The following is a 15,949-nucleotide window of genomic DNA, read 5'->3' as shown; positions in this document are numbered from 1 at the left end:
AGATTTTTTCTGTTCATTGACCCCATGGTGAATCAGCAATATGCAACACACTGGTGTTGGTGCTGGTGGCAAGGTCATGGGGGGCTCATAACAACTGATAAGTTCTCTTCCTAATGGGTGCACAGCAGATCTTCTCTATGAAAACATCTTTGTCACCGACAACCATATGGAGGAAAGAGGCAATAAGCAGCCTCCTTGGCAACGAGGTTTAAGCATGCTGCTGTCAGTGGTGCAGGCGCGACGGTGGCATCAGGGTGTGTGTGTGTGTGTGTGTGTGTGTGAGGGGTGGGGGGGACACACATACTTAGCAGCAATACTTAGCAGCAATTTGTTAATGCATGCCCCAAACTGAAAGACACAAAATTAAAATATCCCTGAAACCCTATTTCACACACACACACACACAGAAAATGATATTTTACATTTTTTATTGAATTAATATCTAATATTACTATTTGTTGTGTAGTGCCAAAATCTTTGTAATCTGATGATTGAGAGAGGGGGAGAGAGAGAGGGAGGGAGGGAGAGAGAGGGAGAGGGTGCGGTGGGGGAGGCGGGGGGATGTAGCTGCGGCCACATACAGTAGATGTGGATGGTGCAGTGGGGATGCGCAGCAATCCACCAACGATGTTACGTTTGGGAGGAGGAGAATCTGACCAATAAGGCGGATATTGCAGTTTCACCTTTTGCACATGTCCGATGTCGTCATTGGGAAACCACTATCGCACTGCCTCGTATTGCATCCCTGACAAAAATGGACAAACTCAAAGTGGGAGTCCGGAGCGATGCGGTAAGACACGGAGCTTTTGATTTGCAGTGCCGTATTGTCATGTTCTGTGCGTGGTTACCAGCCTTCGCACGAAGACATTGAACACGCCGTGCAATTTAATCACAGCAACTGCAGCCAATCGTTCTGAATCGTCTCCCCATCCTGATCTGTGTTACATTTGACATCAGTGCGACGGACCGTCATACATATTGAGCACGATATGAACTACGGACTCCATGCGCATATCGGATCGCATTTAAGCACTGGGAGCTTCTGTTTGTGGCTGCATGCTCTGAGTGGATGCACTGGGTATTTGTCCTGCTCATTACTGCACCAGCGTAGTCATTTCCCTTCAGGTTGATGTTAGACTAAAGCGTCCCCATCCATGAACACTGACATCATCCTCCTCATCAGGACCGTGGCTCGAGGCGGCAGAGCAGCCCTTCATGCAGCAGCAGCAGCAGCAGCAGAGCAGCAGCAGTTAGCCTGTTACGCAGTGTTTGCTAGCTCAGCGAGTCAATGCGACGTTTGTGTGGACTTGATGAATTTGAATTGATGAATTTCCTTTCAGATAAGACAGGCCCGCTGCGCTGCACTGTTGCAGAGGTTGTGTTCACTTGACACTCTGATAGTGTCAGGAGAAGACCGCCAGAATAGCCTAGCCTAGATGCTTCGGAGTGGTTCCAATAGTAAACAGTTTTACAGTTTAATTTTTTTTGTGTGTGTGACAAAACTTCACATATTGAACAAAAACGTTTTTCAATTCACCCCCACTATAAGCATGATTGCAGCTTTCATCTTTAATTACTGATGATTTGTCAAAATGCAAAAACTACTGACACATAGCAGCCACATAAGTTTTCAGTTTAAGGTATGTAGAAGCAGACAGAACTACATGTTGGTATTTTTATTCCAAAAGAATTTAGCCAGTTGAATACTAGTGGGGGTAAGTATGGGGATGCATCTGAAAGCAGCAGAAGTGGAAGTATTTAGATTTCATAGATTTAATACCAATAATAGCAATACCAAAATTTAGAAATACTCTATTACACTTGTCAAAAATTTTATTTTCCAGTACCAAAGTACTAGCATCAAACTAAACCTAAAGTACCACAAGCAAAAGTACACATTTTGCAGAATGGCATACATCAGAATAATGTATATTATTGGATTATGATCACGAATGCACTCATACATTCATCACTTTACATAGTTTATCTGCTGGTTAGGCTGAGAATTTCCTATCAGGGATCAGTAAAGTTATATCTTCATCTATAATATATATATAATATAAATCTGTAATATAGTAAATGTATAAGTAAAGTTGTGAAATAAAAAATAGTGTAAAGAGTAAAGAGTAAAAAGGACAATATTATAAGTTCAGTCATTCCAGTGAACAGTGAAATGAGAATGAAACGTTCCTCCAGGTACCAGGTGCTACACTACATTACATGAGAAGTTGAATACAACCTGTACATAACTGTACATAGTGCAAACAACCAAGACTATACATAATGCACAAGGACTATACACGGTGCACAAAGACTATTGTTATTGTTAATACCGTTAAGTTTTTACCTGATGATGGTCAGGGGATGAGGATCACCATAGTTATTATATTAAGCCTGAGAGGAACATAAATGTATGAACCAGCAATCTGTCCAATAACCGTCAAAACATTTCAATCTGGACTGGTTGACAGACAACCAGTTAGGTGGCATAATAAGGCAGTGGTCCAAAACTAGCAGCCACCCATAATTCAGTGCAGCAAAAACAGATTAAACCAAGCTACCAGTGACTGGATAGACTCAGTATAATCTGTTGAACACATGAACATTAGTATTTGGGGTTTAAAGGGAACATGTCTTGTTATTTATATCTGTAGAACCTTTGATTTGAACCTTTTAAAGTTTCTGATCAGTCTGCCGTCTGTACAGATGTGACTTAGACTCTTCCACATCCCTGCCTATGTCAGTTATTTCTGAAATCATTTCAGCAGTTGCACAATGCTGCATTTAAACCCCGTCTGCTTTTTTTGGTCTCTTAGTCACATCAACAACAAATGAGAGCAAGAAGCGTATTCTCTATGGTATGTTTGTCTGGCTATACCATAATAATTGATGGATTTATTTTTTCTTCTTCTTTAATGTACATTTAGGTTTTTCAAAACCAATATACTCCTGAATAAGTAGTTATTGCTGTGGTTGTACTCTATACATCCCATGAAGTGTAAAAACTGAAAGAAATCAGCTGTGTTGTCCAGGAAGGGTCACCTTTTTAGTTGTAGCTGTGGAGACAAGGAACAATCACACACATTAGTTGCTGGTGAATGGGTTGTTGGACTGGATCAACCATTCAATTCAATTCAATTCAATTTTATTTAAAGTGCCGATTCATAACACAGTTATCTCAAGACACTTTACAGGTGTGTAAACAACACATTAAAAAAAGAGAATCAGAGAGAAACAGGTCCCAGGGCAAAACCCCACACTGAGTAAGCATATGGTGACAGTGGTGAGGAAAAACTTCCTTTTAACAGGCAGAAACCTCGAGCAGAACCAGACTCGGTGTAGACGGCCTTCTGCTGTGACCGCCTGGGAGGGAGAGGGGGGAGACAGGGAGATGGAGAGAGACAGGAGAGGGGGAGATAGAGAGAAAAAGGAGAGGGAGAGAGGACAGACAGGGAGGATAGAGAGAACACTGCAGAGCAGGAGCAGCAGGATCCGGGCAGGGCCATGCAGAAGGTTCTGGATCCAGCAGCACCATCAGTGCAGTTGGCAGGGCCATAGAGGGCTCAGGATCCAGCAGCGGTACCAGGCCTCAGGAGGGCGGGGTAGGAGATTCTGGATCCAGCAACATGCTCCGGAAGTGCTGAAAAAAGATGGAGCACAAGAGCTCCGGGGGAGAGGGCGAGTTAGTACTGTACCGGTGATGGGACATGATGAGGGAGTCCCCCTGCTCTGAAAGCTCAGTGTCTAAGGATCTCCCCCAGCAATCTAAACCTATAGCAGCATAACTAGGGGTTGGTCCAACTATAGGCTTTGTCAAAAAGGAGGGTCTTAAGTCTACTCTTAAACATAGAGAGCGTGTGTGCCGTCCAAACTGAGGCTGGTAATTGGTTCCACAGAAGAGGAGCTTGATAACTGAAGGCCCTGGCTCCATATTGACATCTATGTGTTGTGATCTTTGATTTAACTTGCATGTTTCCTGGTTGTACCATGGAGCGGAGCTTCTTCTAGTTATATTCTTTTTAGATTGAGGTGCAATTAGGTTGAGCGTGCTGTGCAATGAGCCTGCAGTGCTATCAACAAAGTTATCAATGTCATGGCAACCAGGGGTAGTGCATGAGTCCCCTGACACGCTGAGCCTGGGTATAAACTGTTACCATTGTGCTGTCCATTATTCCTACAAATTATGTTCATAGATGGTGATTCTGCTGCACGTGATTCTTGTCCAGCACTAATGTTCTGTGTCGAAGCAGGAAACAGTGTGCCTTTTATGTAGCTTCCTCCACACTCCCACACCCACAGAGTAAGGCAGTTGAGGTGGTCGACTTGTATTGTCTTGATTGTCATATGGAAAACCAAGGCTTTTGTCATAGTCTTTTACTTTTTATTAAATAATAACCGCCATCCCATTCTCGTAACTGTATCTTAACAAACTTTATTTGGACTGAAATTGCTTAAAACGTAGTCACTGAACATTGTGCAATCTCAAAGTTCTGTCTGGCAGTAGGGTTATAGTAAATGAAATAGTGCTTCTTTCCTGAGTACATTATGAAGGGCAGAGACTGGGCTGGTGGATAGGTATATAGTGCCTCCAACTTTCCTTGTGGAAAAGGCATGCAGAAGGTGAACGTTTGTGTGCCATCCAACAGTTAGATCAAACAGATTGTGTGTATAATTTAGGGGCAGAAAGTGAATGTAATACTCACAATGGTTTTTTTGGTTGGTGGATAGCACTGTCACCTCATAGCAAGAGGGTTCCAGGTTCGAATCCCGGTCTGGGCCCTTCTATGTGGAGTTTGCATGTTCTCCCTGTGCCTGCGTGGGTTTTCTCCGGGTACTCCGGCTTCCTCCCACAATACCAAAAACATGCACATTAGGTTAATTGGCTACTCTAAATTGCCCCTAGGTGTGAGTGTGAGAGTGTGTGGTTGTCTGTCTTTGTGTGTCAGTCCTGCAATTGGCTGGCGACCAGTCCAGGGTGAACCCCGCCTCTCGCCCGTAGTCAGCTGGGATAGGCTCCAGCTCCCCCGCGACCCTGACGGATAAGCGGTATAGAAAATGGATGGATTGATGTTTTCATTAATGAAAACTGAAAGTAAAACTTGTTATGTTTTCTTTAACCTAGAATAAGTCTTTTATATCTACAGAGGAAGTGCTCTCCCACTGAGTATGTTTCTACATTAGCCCAGAATGGGCAAGCCAAACACTGGCTCTACAGAGTGACTTCTGTGCTTTCTGTTTTTTGAGAAGCCACAGTAGGTTCTGCTACATACTACACACTAAGTGAGTGGAGGGGTATTCAGTTGGTTGTAGTCTGCAACCTCACTAGGTGCCACTAAATCACACATGCTTGTCTTTCAAAAAAGTTGTCACATGACATATTTCCTGACATCATTGTTTAAGGAGGACTATGCAACAGCATGATGAATACATGAAGGGCAACTGGCCTCGCATTCCCCCACCGGACGGGCAGGAAAAATTTGAGTGTGGTGGAGTGATAATGTCCCCACCCCCATTAGCCGGCTGATGTGCCCTTGAGCAAGGCACTTAACCCCCATGCTCCCCGGGCGCTTGATGCCCATGCTCCAGTGCTCCTGCGTGTTTCACTGCATGTTGTGTATGTTTCAATCAGTGATGGGTTAAATGCAGAGAAGTAATTTCCCAGCTTGGGATTCATAAAGTAACTTAAAAATTAAAAATTACACCGTATGTGAAATAGCACTGGAGCAACAAACTAAAAGGTTTAGATGTGGTATAGAACACATGCCACCCAAGAATTGCTTCTGAGTCTCTACTGTACTACAGTGGCATAAATATGGCCGCTACATCAGAAGCACTGAAGAGACTCATGATGCTATACTGCAAATAAACGTGAGGAATGGAGCAGGAAACAGTATTTGGAGAGCAGCAAGAGACTCAGCTTGCCAGCCTACATGTAATGGCATAATTCTGTCAAGAGACTGAAACACAGGATGCTACTCCAGTGAAATTAGGAACAATCATAGGCCCAGAGCAAACAGATGGTGCACACAAAGGTGCATGTACCACTGATGTGCAACATTTCTGTGCTGAGAGGGAACAAGAGAGCCTTCCTTTCGACTGGACTTGTAACCAATGCCATGCATTACTGCTTGGAAAAGACATTGTGGTGTCTGAGAGACAATAAACAGAATTTGACACATTATCTGCTAAACATCTGCATCTGATTGTAGCTCACACACACAGACACATACACACACACACAAGCCCTACACTTAACATAATAAACAATAAGAACTTCACGTCATTCATATCATGATCTCTGTCTTGAAAGGCCCAGTTATTTGACCCTGAACTAACAGCTTCTTTATTTGCAGTGCTATGGGTCACAGCACATTAACAAAGCATAGCTCACTGACTGCATTATATGGAGCTTGCAACCCATTTTCAGCATGTTGTTGAGTATCACTGCCTTTCTTGTGAATAGGGTGTATAGTTACTTGCCTGATCCACCATCCTAACTGTATGAGTAGTAGAGTGCAAGAATGACATATAACCTAATTTTTGCAAGGAGCAACATAGTGGAAGATGTGATGTCACATTCCTTTCAAATTAAAGAACTCAAATGCAGATGGGTCATTCCTACTTTTTAGTTCCAATTCTGCCTGGTAACTTCCTTAAAAGGAAGGTTTTTTTCTCGCCACTGTCGCCAAGTGCTTGCTCATGGGGGAATGTTGGGTTCTCTCTGTATTACAAAATTTAATTAAAGACCTGCTCTAATTGGAAAGGGTCATGAGATAGCTTTTGTTGTGAACTGGCACAAGATAAATAAACTGAAGTGAAATTAAAACAAAAGACTTTGCATGATTTTATCAGGTCTTCTGAAGGGGTGCTTGTTAAACTATACGGAAAATAGTTTAACAAACAGTCCACCTCAGGACAGGAAACTTTGCTCTAATAATTTTGATCAAATTCTTCATATGTGACATAGACCAGATATTACAGGACACTCTCATCTTGTCCCTTATTTTACACTGCAAATGTATTTTAACAAAGTATTTGTCACGATCAGGCTCAGGCAGGACTCAGACGCAGAGAAGGTAGATGATAGTGATGACTTTATTAATAATAATAATTAAAAAAAAACAGGTAATACCTCATACAGAGTGTAAAATCAAAAGGCTCTGAAATGTCCTGAGCATGTCTTCCACACGAAAGCGTGCAGCTATAAAAGTTATAACTCTCTGAAGAGAGAAAACAAAGAGCTATGAAAAGTTCCAAAGGATATAAATACACAAATCGCTAAACCTTAGAATTACTCCAACGGGAGGAAAATTACTAAGAAAGGAAAAATAGACAAAGAACAAAAAATCACTCTGAATGCAGAGGATAAACTACCTATTAAGTTATTCTAAGAAAGAACTAAAAATCACTCATACAGAGGAAAAAGAAAGCAAATGAACAAGTCCTAGAACTATACTACAAGTAAATTCCAATCTATGAAACTTATGAAACAAATCAAAATCAAAATCAATCTGTGCAGAGGCCAAAAGAAAAGAACAAAGCTCAAGGCAGAAATCAAGGCTGAGGCTATAGCGAGATCAAGGCTGGAGTGAATGTACACAGACGAAACACACCGGCAAGACAAGGGAAACGCAGACTATTCGAACACATGGAGGTAATGGGGAACAGGTGGACACAATCAGGTAATCAGGAAGACAATCAGACTGTAGACACATGAGGAAGGGCAAGTGATCTGAAACGAGAGGAGAGTTACTTTTCAAAATAAAACAGGAAATCACAAGACATAAACCCAGAACAAGACAATACCTCACCGCGGTGTGACAGTATTTATCAGCATCTCTCTCTCTCTCTCTCTCTCTCTCTCCCTCTCTCTCAACCCAACCGGTCAAGGCAGATGGCCGCCCATCTTGAGCCGGGGTCTGCTGTTAGGTTTCTGCCTTCTAAAAGGCAGTTTTTCCTCACCACTGTTGCCAAGTGCTTCCCCAAGGAGGAATGTTGAGTCTAGATGTTTGGTCTAGACCTGCTCAAACTGGAAAGTGTCATGAGAGAACTTTTGTTGTGAATTGGCGCAATATAAATAAACTGAATTGAATTAAAATTAAAGCACGTTCATTGCCAGTGGTTCCATGTTGCAGTGCACAGAGAGCTCAGCTCCACAGAACAGCTCCATACCCACAATTCATCAGAAAATAATGCTTACTGAAAGTCCCTAAGAGTTCAGTGACACCCAGCCATTAAACATAGGCCACTTGGAGCAGAACTGACAGATTTTGCAGCCTTATGTAGAATGTCCTCTCTAGGCATGTCATTCCCAGATAAATCTCTAAGTCTATAGATTTGTATATAAATTGGTAGAAGCAAGTGCCAGTGTTCCAAGATATAAGAACTTTGCTCCCCAGTACATTTTGTCACTCTTATTCTTTTCTTTTCTTTCTTTTTTCTATTTCTGGAAAGTGTAGCTTAGGCTACCCGAGGAGGAGAGACACGAGTGTGTTTTTGATTAAACATCATACGAAAATAATGAGTAAAGCTGGGTTAATGAAAGCTTGCTTTAAATTGTATCCGTTTCCAGTCCAGTCCACCATAGCGTACTGTAAACTTTTCACGTGTACCTGGAGCAAGACCAGTCATTAAATTCACTTACGACCTTCACTGATCTGTTACTGCGTTCTGACAGTTGCACTCTTTTTGGATATTTGCAATTACACTTGGCTGCAGTTGCCACTGGATTTTTGGAAAATATCAGTCATGTCAGCACCTTAACCATCCTCCATCTGCTCCAGTCTGAGCATCTGCTCCACCAGTTGCTCAATCTGGGTCAGCTCCTTCTCCTGCGGTCTCATACAGGTTGCAGCAGCTTGTATTTTTATTGTTATGTAAGCAGGCTTTAATTCCTGCATCTTCGTAATGCTACTCTTTTTTCATAACCTGTATTTATTGTACAAACATTTCTCTGAGCAAATGATGATTTTGTAAGTAATAGACTTCCAACTAATTTTTATTTATAGATTAAAAAATATTAAAAACATTATAAAAATATTATAGTGTCAGTAAATACATAGAAATGTCATTACTTTACTCATTACTAATGAGTTTACAGAATCAGAAAATTTCTTCTCTGATGTAGCTGATTACAGACAAATCCCACCAACTGCATCTCAGAAGAATGCACACTACCTGTGACATTTTAGCTGCTGCCTTTGAAATCACAAGTTAACTTCATGTGATTGCAGTCTGTGATCAGAGGCACCAAACAGCATAACTTACTGTTGATGAGGCTACGATTCATTGGACCTGGCGCCCAATTAAAAGCTTTTTATTGTGTTTTGCTAATCTTTGACTTGATGGAAGTCAATAAAAAATCAAATATTGTATAGAAAGCTTGAGACATTTTTGACTACAAAGTAAAATCAGGAAACATTACAAAGTTGGGAAATTCTGCCAACTGGAACCCAAGCCAGGGGTAGAAAACATTTTCCTTGATACAGGAATAGCACATCCACACAAAGCCAGCTAATTTTGAAAATACATTGTTTTTCCTCTATTTCAACCTGTGAGTGGATAAATCTGAAAACTCTATCTATTACACGTTAGTGTGGGTAAGAAAAATAAAGGTTTTGGGATGGTAAGCCGACCCAAACAGTCATTAAGAAAACAACTTTGTCTCTCATTTTAAATGTCAGTGTAATGTCAGTTGATTGTCTTGAACCAGTGATTTGCTGTGTTGCTGTGTTAAAGATCAGACTGTTCCCTATTGATCAAATGTTGACTGAGATGTACAGTTTTGTTTATTGCAGATTATTCTCCTATTGTTCAGGCATTCTGTATGGATACTTGAGACCTTTGACTCGTTTTGAGAGATAAGTTATTGGGACTTAGGCTTGTCTGCTATGACACTTGTTAAGACTTCTTGAAAGGTGCAGTAAGCAATTCTTGAGAAAGACAGTTGATTGCTGAGTATCATCACCAAGTCACCAGATACCAACAATCTGGAAATAAGACTCAACAATCAACTACCTTATGATCCTTCTGGCATTTGTGAATAAGAATTTGTCCTTAATGACTTGATTGGTTAAATAAAGGTAAAAAAGGCCTCCACAATTCATGAAGTTTGCACGAATTGATTGTTAGTGTGAAGTCTGTAAAGGGCCTGGGCCTGTAAAGTTGATTAGTACATTGATTGATACTGGGTTACACAAGTAAAGTTGATTTGATCTCAATGTAGTTGCACTACTGAGAGACATAGGGACATACAAGCCTCAACACTCTGAATAATACAGCCACTGTATTGCTTGTTGTTAGAATACTCAGTGCTGGGTACCTAACCCATACAGATTTAGACTCATCTATTTATATTTGGCCATACTTTTGATTCCATCATTGAAGACAGCATGAAGTCAAAACTCATTAAAGGTTGTTACAGAGAAAGACGTGAGAAAAATATCAGACGGGTCTTAAAATAGTTTGTTTCATTTTTCAAAACCTTTAAGTAACCCCATGAGTATTCAGTGGTTTTGGAAGAGAATACATTAAGTGTAGGTCAATTTTAAGTGAAAACAGATAGATTTTCATGATCCCCCATTTTTACATAAGCAAACTCATGTAAGTTTTATGTTGTTAGTACTTAGATTGAGGGAGACCCTGTTTGTTTTTCACATAAAACAGATCACTGAATACGGACTGTAGCTTAGAAAAAATACACAATCACAAGATTATGTGGAAATTCATTCATTTTTCCACATAAACTCATAATTAACTTCTCTAGAAGTCATGTATAGACACTCATATGCCCTTCTTGATTTCTGGCTGTCTGGCTATTGAGGCCAGAATGGTATTATCACTCCTTTACACCACAATTAGAACAAAAAACTTAATTTCATTGCACAAACATCTCATCTCATCATAGTTTCCACTTGGAAGATAATTGCAGGCAAAAACCTGGAATTAATTTGCAATATTGCTCTTTTTTCCACAACCAGTCCAATTGAATACTCTGTTCAAACATGTTCTAAATTTTGTTTAATACGTCTGCCAACATTTATTATTAATTAATTGACTTATTCTCCAACTTATTAACCTTTACTGAGTTGTAGTTCTGCTCCATATATGCATAGTTGGTGAAATAAATTTATAGTTCATGGATAAATGATCCTGACTGAAATTCTTTGTTTACCTCTCCAGGCAACATCAACTTTAAAGCAACTTGATGGACAAAACTAGAGGAGTCCCTTTAAGATGACACGGACAGACCTGCCTGACATACTGGTATCAACTGTGCATCAAGATATAAAAGTTGTCCCGATTTTTTCACACTACAAATCCTTGCAACCCTCCAAACAATGTGATTCTATAAATTACAGCACACTGGAGGACAGTAAGAACAAAGTCAATAAGAGGCACTGCTGTACCTTTGACTACAAGTCATTGGAGTACTCAAAATCCCATAAATACTCAATGGAGTCCCCATACAGGAAGGCTGACAGGCATGCAGCTAACCCAGATGTTGCATGGAATGCCTTGGGCCGCCAGCAGAGATATCGCTTTTCTGCTCCAGACATTTTCAGCCACAGGCTAACCCCTCAACCAATGGCTGCTGATATGGCCAGTGACAAAGTTGTCCCTGAACAGAAAAGAAGGACCAGGTCAAAAAGTGCCCCTCGAGTTCAGACTAGTCTCACCCCTGTTTCTTTTGAAGGATCCTCATCTTTGGGAAGGAAGGGAAGGGAGTCCCAAAAGGCTCCAAGAGACTCCTACTGGAGACAGGAAGTATCACCTCGTAGGGAGTCCTCCTATACAGCAACTCGGGCTCATATGCATGAGGTCCATCCCATTAAGTTGCAGCCTCAAATAACTGACAGCAGTAAATATTCCCCAAGTGAGGATGGAGGACTGGATAAACCAGCAACTAGTCCTCATGTCAGGTGTAGGGTGGACATCAAACCTGATGAGGCTGCATTACATAATTCAGGACGGAAACAGGCTTCACCTCAAATAGACATACCCTGGCAGAGGCACCACAGTGGGGGGAGTAGGAGCCTTACTGTGCCACGACATTTCTCCTATTCTAGAACACCAACTCCCACTGATTCATTAGGTACAGAGAGCAGGCAAGCTTATCATTATTCCCGCAGCATGCCAAATAGTTACTTACAACCCATGGAGATTCCATTGCAAAGAATGCCTTCATCAAGTGATTCCTATTATAGAGAACGCAGAGCTCATTCCAGCCCCAACGTGCCAACAAAATTCTTTTATGCGGATGACCCAGGTAGATATGTTACTACTGTCCCTCCTCAACCAAGTTCTTACTTTCATGATGAACGTTACACACCAGGACAAACATACAGTCCAAAAGTGCAATATTTGCAAGATCCAAGGACTCGAAGGATGCATGCTGTAGCTACAAGACCCTTTTATCCTGAGATGGAGACCTATCCATACTCTGTGCAGACAGGGTATCCCAAACCCTATGCAGCAAATGAACCAGGGCCATACATCATACAGACACCTCCAGCAAGAATATTTTATGGGGATGATCCAAGGTCTTATCAAATCCAGACTGCTCCACCAAGATTTTATTATTCAAGTGATATGTATGCAATGCCACCAGAGCATCATATCCCTGCAAGGGCATATTATACAGAGGGCCGGAGACATGCTAGAGTCATTCAGGCACAAACAGATGACTGGTATGGCTCAGATGCATCTGGCTATTCCACCAATCCTGCCTCTTATGTATCTCAAGTGACTCCAACCAGAGTCCGTCATGAGCCTGTGTTAACATCCTGGTATGCCAACCCATGTGTAGAACCTCAAAGAATTGGCGCAGATTCCAAATCTTACTCAAGGTCCTGGGACAATATTCTCAACTCTCGTGTTGAGAGGGAACAACCTCTTCCTGTACAGCGTGGTCAGAGCTATGATGATCTTCTTGAGTCTAGAAAGCCTGCGGCCGCCACAGGTGACAAGCCACAGCCAGTGGTAGTCAATCTGTCCAGTTCACCAAGACGCTATGCAGCCTTATCGATGTCTGATAACTCACTAATTGACAAAAGCCCAACAGAGACATCAAAGAGCACTTCTGGTAAACTCTGGTTTGTAACTCCTGAGATAACAATCACTGATAATGACATTCGACCAGGGAAACTTAATAAGGCTGAAGGGCGGTCTGCCAGTTGGGATGTTCTTGACTCCCGAAGCACTGAGGGTCCAGAATTGTCTCAGCATGACTTTCAAAGTTCAGCCAAAGAGAAGACACATGACAATGCCTCTCTACAGCAAAGCCTTGAACAACTTGATGAGCTTCTGGCAGATCTCGTGACTGATTACAAGCCACCTAGTAGAAGAGCAAGTGAGGACATTCTGGATCAGCTAAAGAAGTTAATTGATGAGGAAGAAGCAGTATCTCTGTCCAGAAAAAGCTCAAAGGCAGGTACAGAGGAACCACCTCCTCTTGATAAACAGCCAACCTCAATAAGAATGAATCCTGATGCTTATCGAGACATGGATGGGGGCAGTGATGCAATGAAGAATGTAGATGAGTGTTCCCCAGATCAGAGCCCAGATGAGGATGATACAATGATGTGCTCCAACAACAAATGCCGGAGGACAGAGACCTTGTTCAATGCTTGCTTATATTTTAAATCTTGCCACAGTTGCTATACCTACTATTGCTCCCGTAACTGTCGCAGGGAGGACTGGGACATTCATAAAGAAAGCTGCTTGTATGGAAGAATTGGCAGCACATGTCGTCACATCATCAAACACTGCCGGGAGACTGTTGATGTCCACAAAGCCTTCTCCCGCATTGCCAAAGTTGGCTACCTCTCACGAGGTAGAGGAGTTCTCTTTCTTGGTTTTCCAAACCCTGCATCATCCACTAACTTCCTTCAGTATGGCCTGGATAGTCTACTTATGTCTCCCACATACCTGTCCCTGCGAGAGCTTGAAAGCTTCAAGGACAACCTGGGGGAGTATTGTAAGGAGCTTCAGGAAGCTGGTAAAGAATACGACCCAAATGAATGTTTCATCCTGAATGTTTCTATTGCTGTTGGTGAGCAATTGCCAGATGGGCCATCACCAAGGAACCAAGCGCCAACTGTCAGAAAATATGCAAAGGTAGCACTGGCTTCATTCAGTCCTGAGAGAAAGCTTCACAAGAAAGAGAGTGACATGGAAACGCTGATCCTCACTCCACCCCCAGGAACAGCAGATATCGACAAAGAGGGAGAGGAAGGCAGGAAGGCTAGGGAAATCTGTTTTATCAATATTCAACGGGAGTTACGGATCCGTGGGGTTTTCTTACGCCATGAATATCCACAGGTGTATCAGCAGCTATGTGAGTTTGTGGAAAGTAACAGAAGGTTCACACCCACAACTATTTATCCCATTGATAAGAGGACCGGTAAACAGTTTATGTGCATGATTATGGCTGCCTCTGAGCCCAGGACTTTGGACTGGGTGGGCACCCCACATCTCCTTGATGACATTATTTAAGTGAAACTTTTGTTGTACATATATATCTATATATATATCTATATCTATTTATAGATATATAGATATAAATATATATAGTTACACATATTTATATATAAATCCAATCACAAACATTTGTAGACAAGTATTTTGTTACCAAAAGATGCGTGTGTGTGTATACATATATATATATATATATATATATATATGTATGTATGTCTGCTCAGTCAGTATTATTCTTTTTCAGAATATTTCCTGTCAGGTGCAGAATAGGTATAGTGCATTATTTATTTTAATCTTTTCAACAAGTACATACTTTTTATTCAAGTCATTTATCTTTCTTGGTCATACTGTTATGACACATTCCCTTTGGCAGGGATTACCAAAACTGACATTAAGGTATTTTTACATTTTTTTATTATTATTATTAGCAACAACTGTATGTGCTTCTAAACATAGCCTCTTGAAATGAGAGACTTGGTTTCTGTAAGTGAGTACAACATGACTATTTTTCATATGTGACTATAATGTTGTCTCAGTTAGAAAATATTAAATATTATTTTCTTAGCTAAGCAAATACTTTCTATGCAAAGTTGCTTTTTGAGTTAAGTAGGCTACCATACCACATTCCTGTAGAAGGACGTGTTACTGTTATATTAAATGCATTTGTAAAGAAAGTTTTCATTGAAAATGTGATAACATGCTAAGAGTTTTGGTTGAAACATAAGTCCCTATAAGAAAACTGAAAAACTGAAATACATCTGTGCTACTTGAAACATCTATAACAGGCACAAAATCTTACTGTTAGGTAGGAGTACTATACCGAAAGTTAAAATTTGCCTCTTTGAGTCTAAAGATGAAGACTAAATTCGGTAGTTCTTTAATTCTGCACTGCAGCATTACTGGAGCACTACTGGACTTGAAAGCAACCTCTACAATGGATTTTGAAATGGTGCCAGTTACCAGCCACACAGTAGGTGTTGGCCTGTACTGTTCGGTTTTAAACACTGTGAATAATGAGAATTATCTACGACAAAAACAAATCTTGTTGTAATACCAAGAAATCATGCAATTTCCTATAACACTGAAGTCGATGAGTTGTATTTTTAGATATCTTTACATACGAGAATATATGAATTAGCAACAGGAGTTATTGTCCTTAGAACAAGATGAGCCAGATTTGGCATAGTAGCTATATGGTACGTAAATGCTTGAAGAAAACATTAGTTGTGTATTTGTGCTGCATTGCGTTTATTACATGTGATTCATATTGTCCTTTTTTGGTTTTAGCAAATCAGAACCATAGCATTGCTCATAATTTTAGCAACATTTATCAATTGTCAACTTAGCCATGTTGCCTCAAATCTACAGTACATTTTGTTTTTGTAATTTCGTAAATCCCAAATTTCCTGCCAGCATACCGATGATGATTTGAATTTTTTTTTTAAAAAAAAGCTGGACCACATTGTATGTT

The 15,949-nt window shown here is 40.9% G+C and overlaps 1 protein-coding gene across 1 annotated transcript; it reads left to right on the top strand.

The window, feature by feature from the left end:
- Positions 1 to 569: 569 nt before the first annotated feature.
- ajm1 (apical junction component 1 homolog) lies at positions 570 to 14,632 on the top strand. The gene is made up of 2 exons (XM_046375936.1): positions 570 to 790; positions 11,182 to 14,632. The coding sequence occupies exon 2, from the start codon at positions 11,236 to 11,238 to the stop codon at positions 14,494 to 14,496; it is 3,261 nt and encodes a 1,086-aa protein (XP_046231892.1). The 5' UTR covers positions 570 to 790; positions 11,182 to 11,235; the 3' UTR covers positions 14,497 to 14,632.
- The last annotated feature ends 1,317 nt before the right edge of the window (positions 14,633 to 15,949 follow it).

This window comes from Scatophagus argus, chromosome 20 (assembly GCF_020382885.2).
Source record: "Scatophagus argus isolate fScaArg1 chromosome 20, fScaArg1.pri, whole genome shotgun sequence".
NCBI classification, from domain to species: domain Eukaryota; kingdom Metazoa; phylum Chordata; class Actinopteri; family Scatophagidae; genus Scatophagus; species Scatophagus argus.
This window is presented reverse-complemented; position numbering and strand designations above follow the sequence as displayed.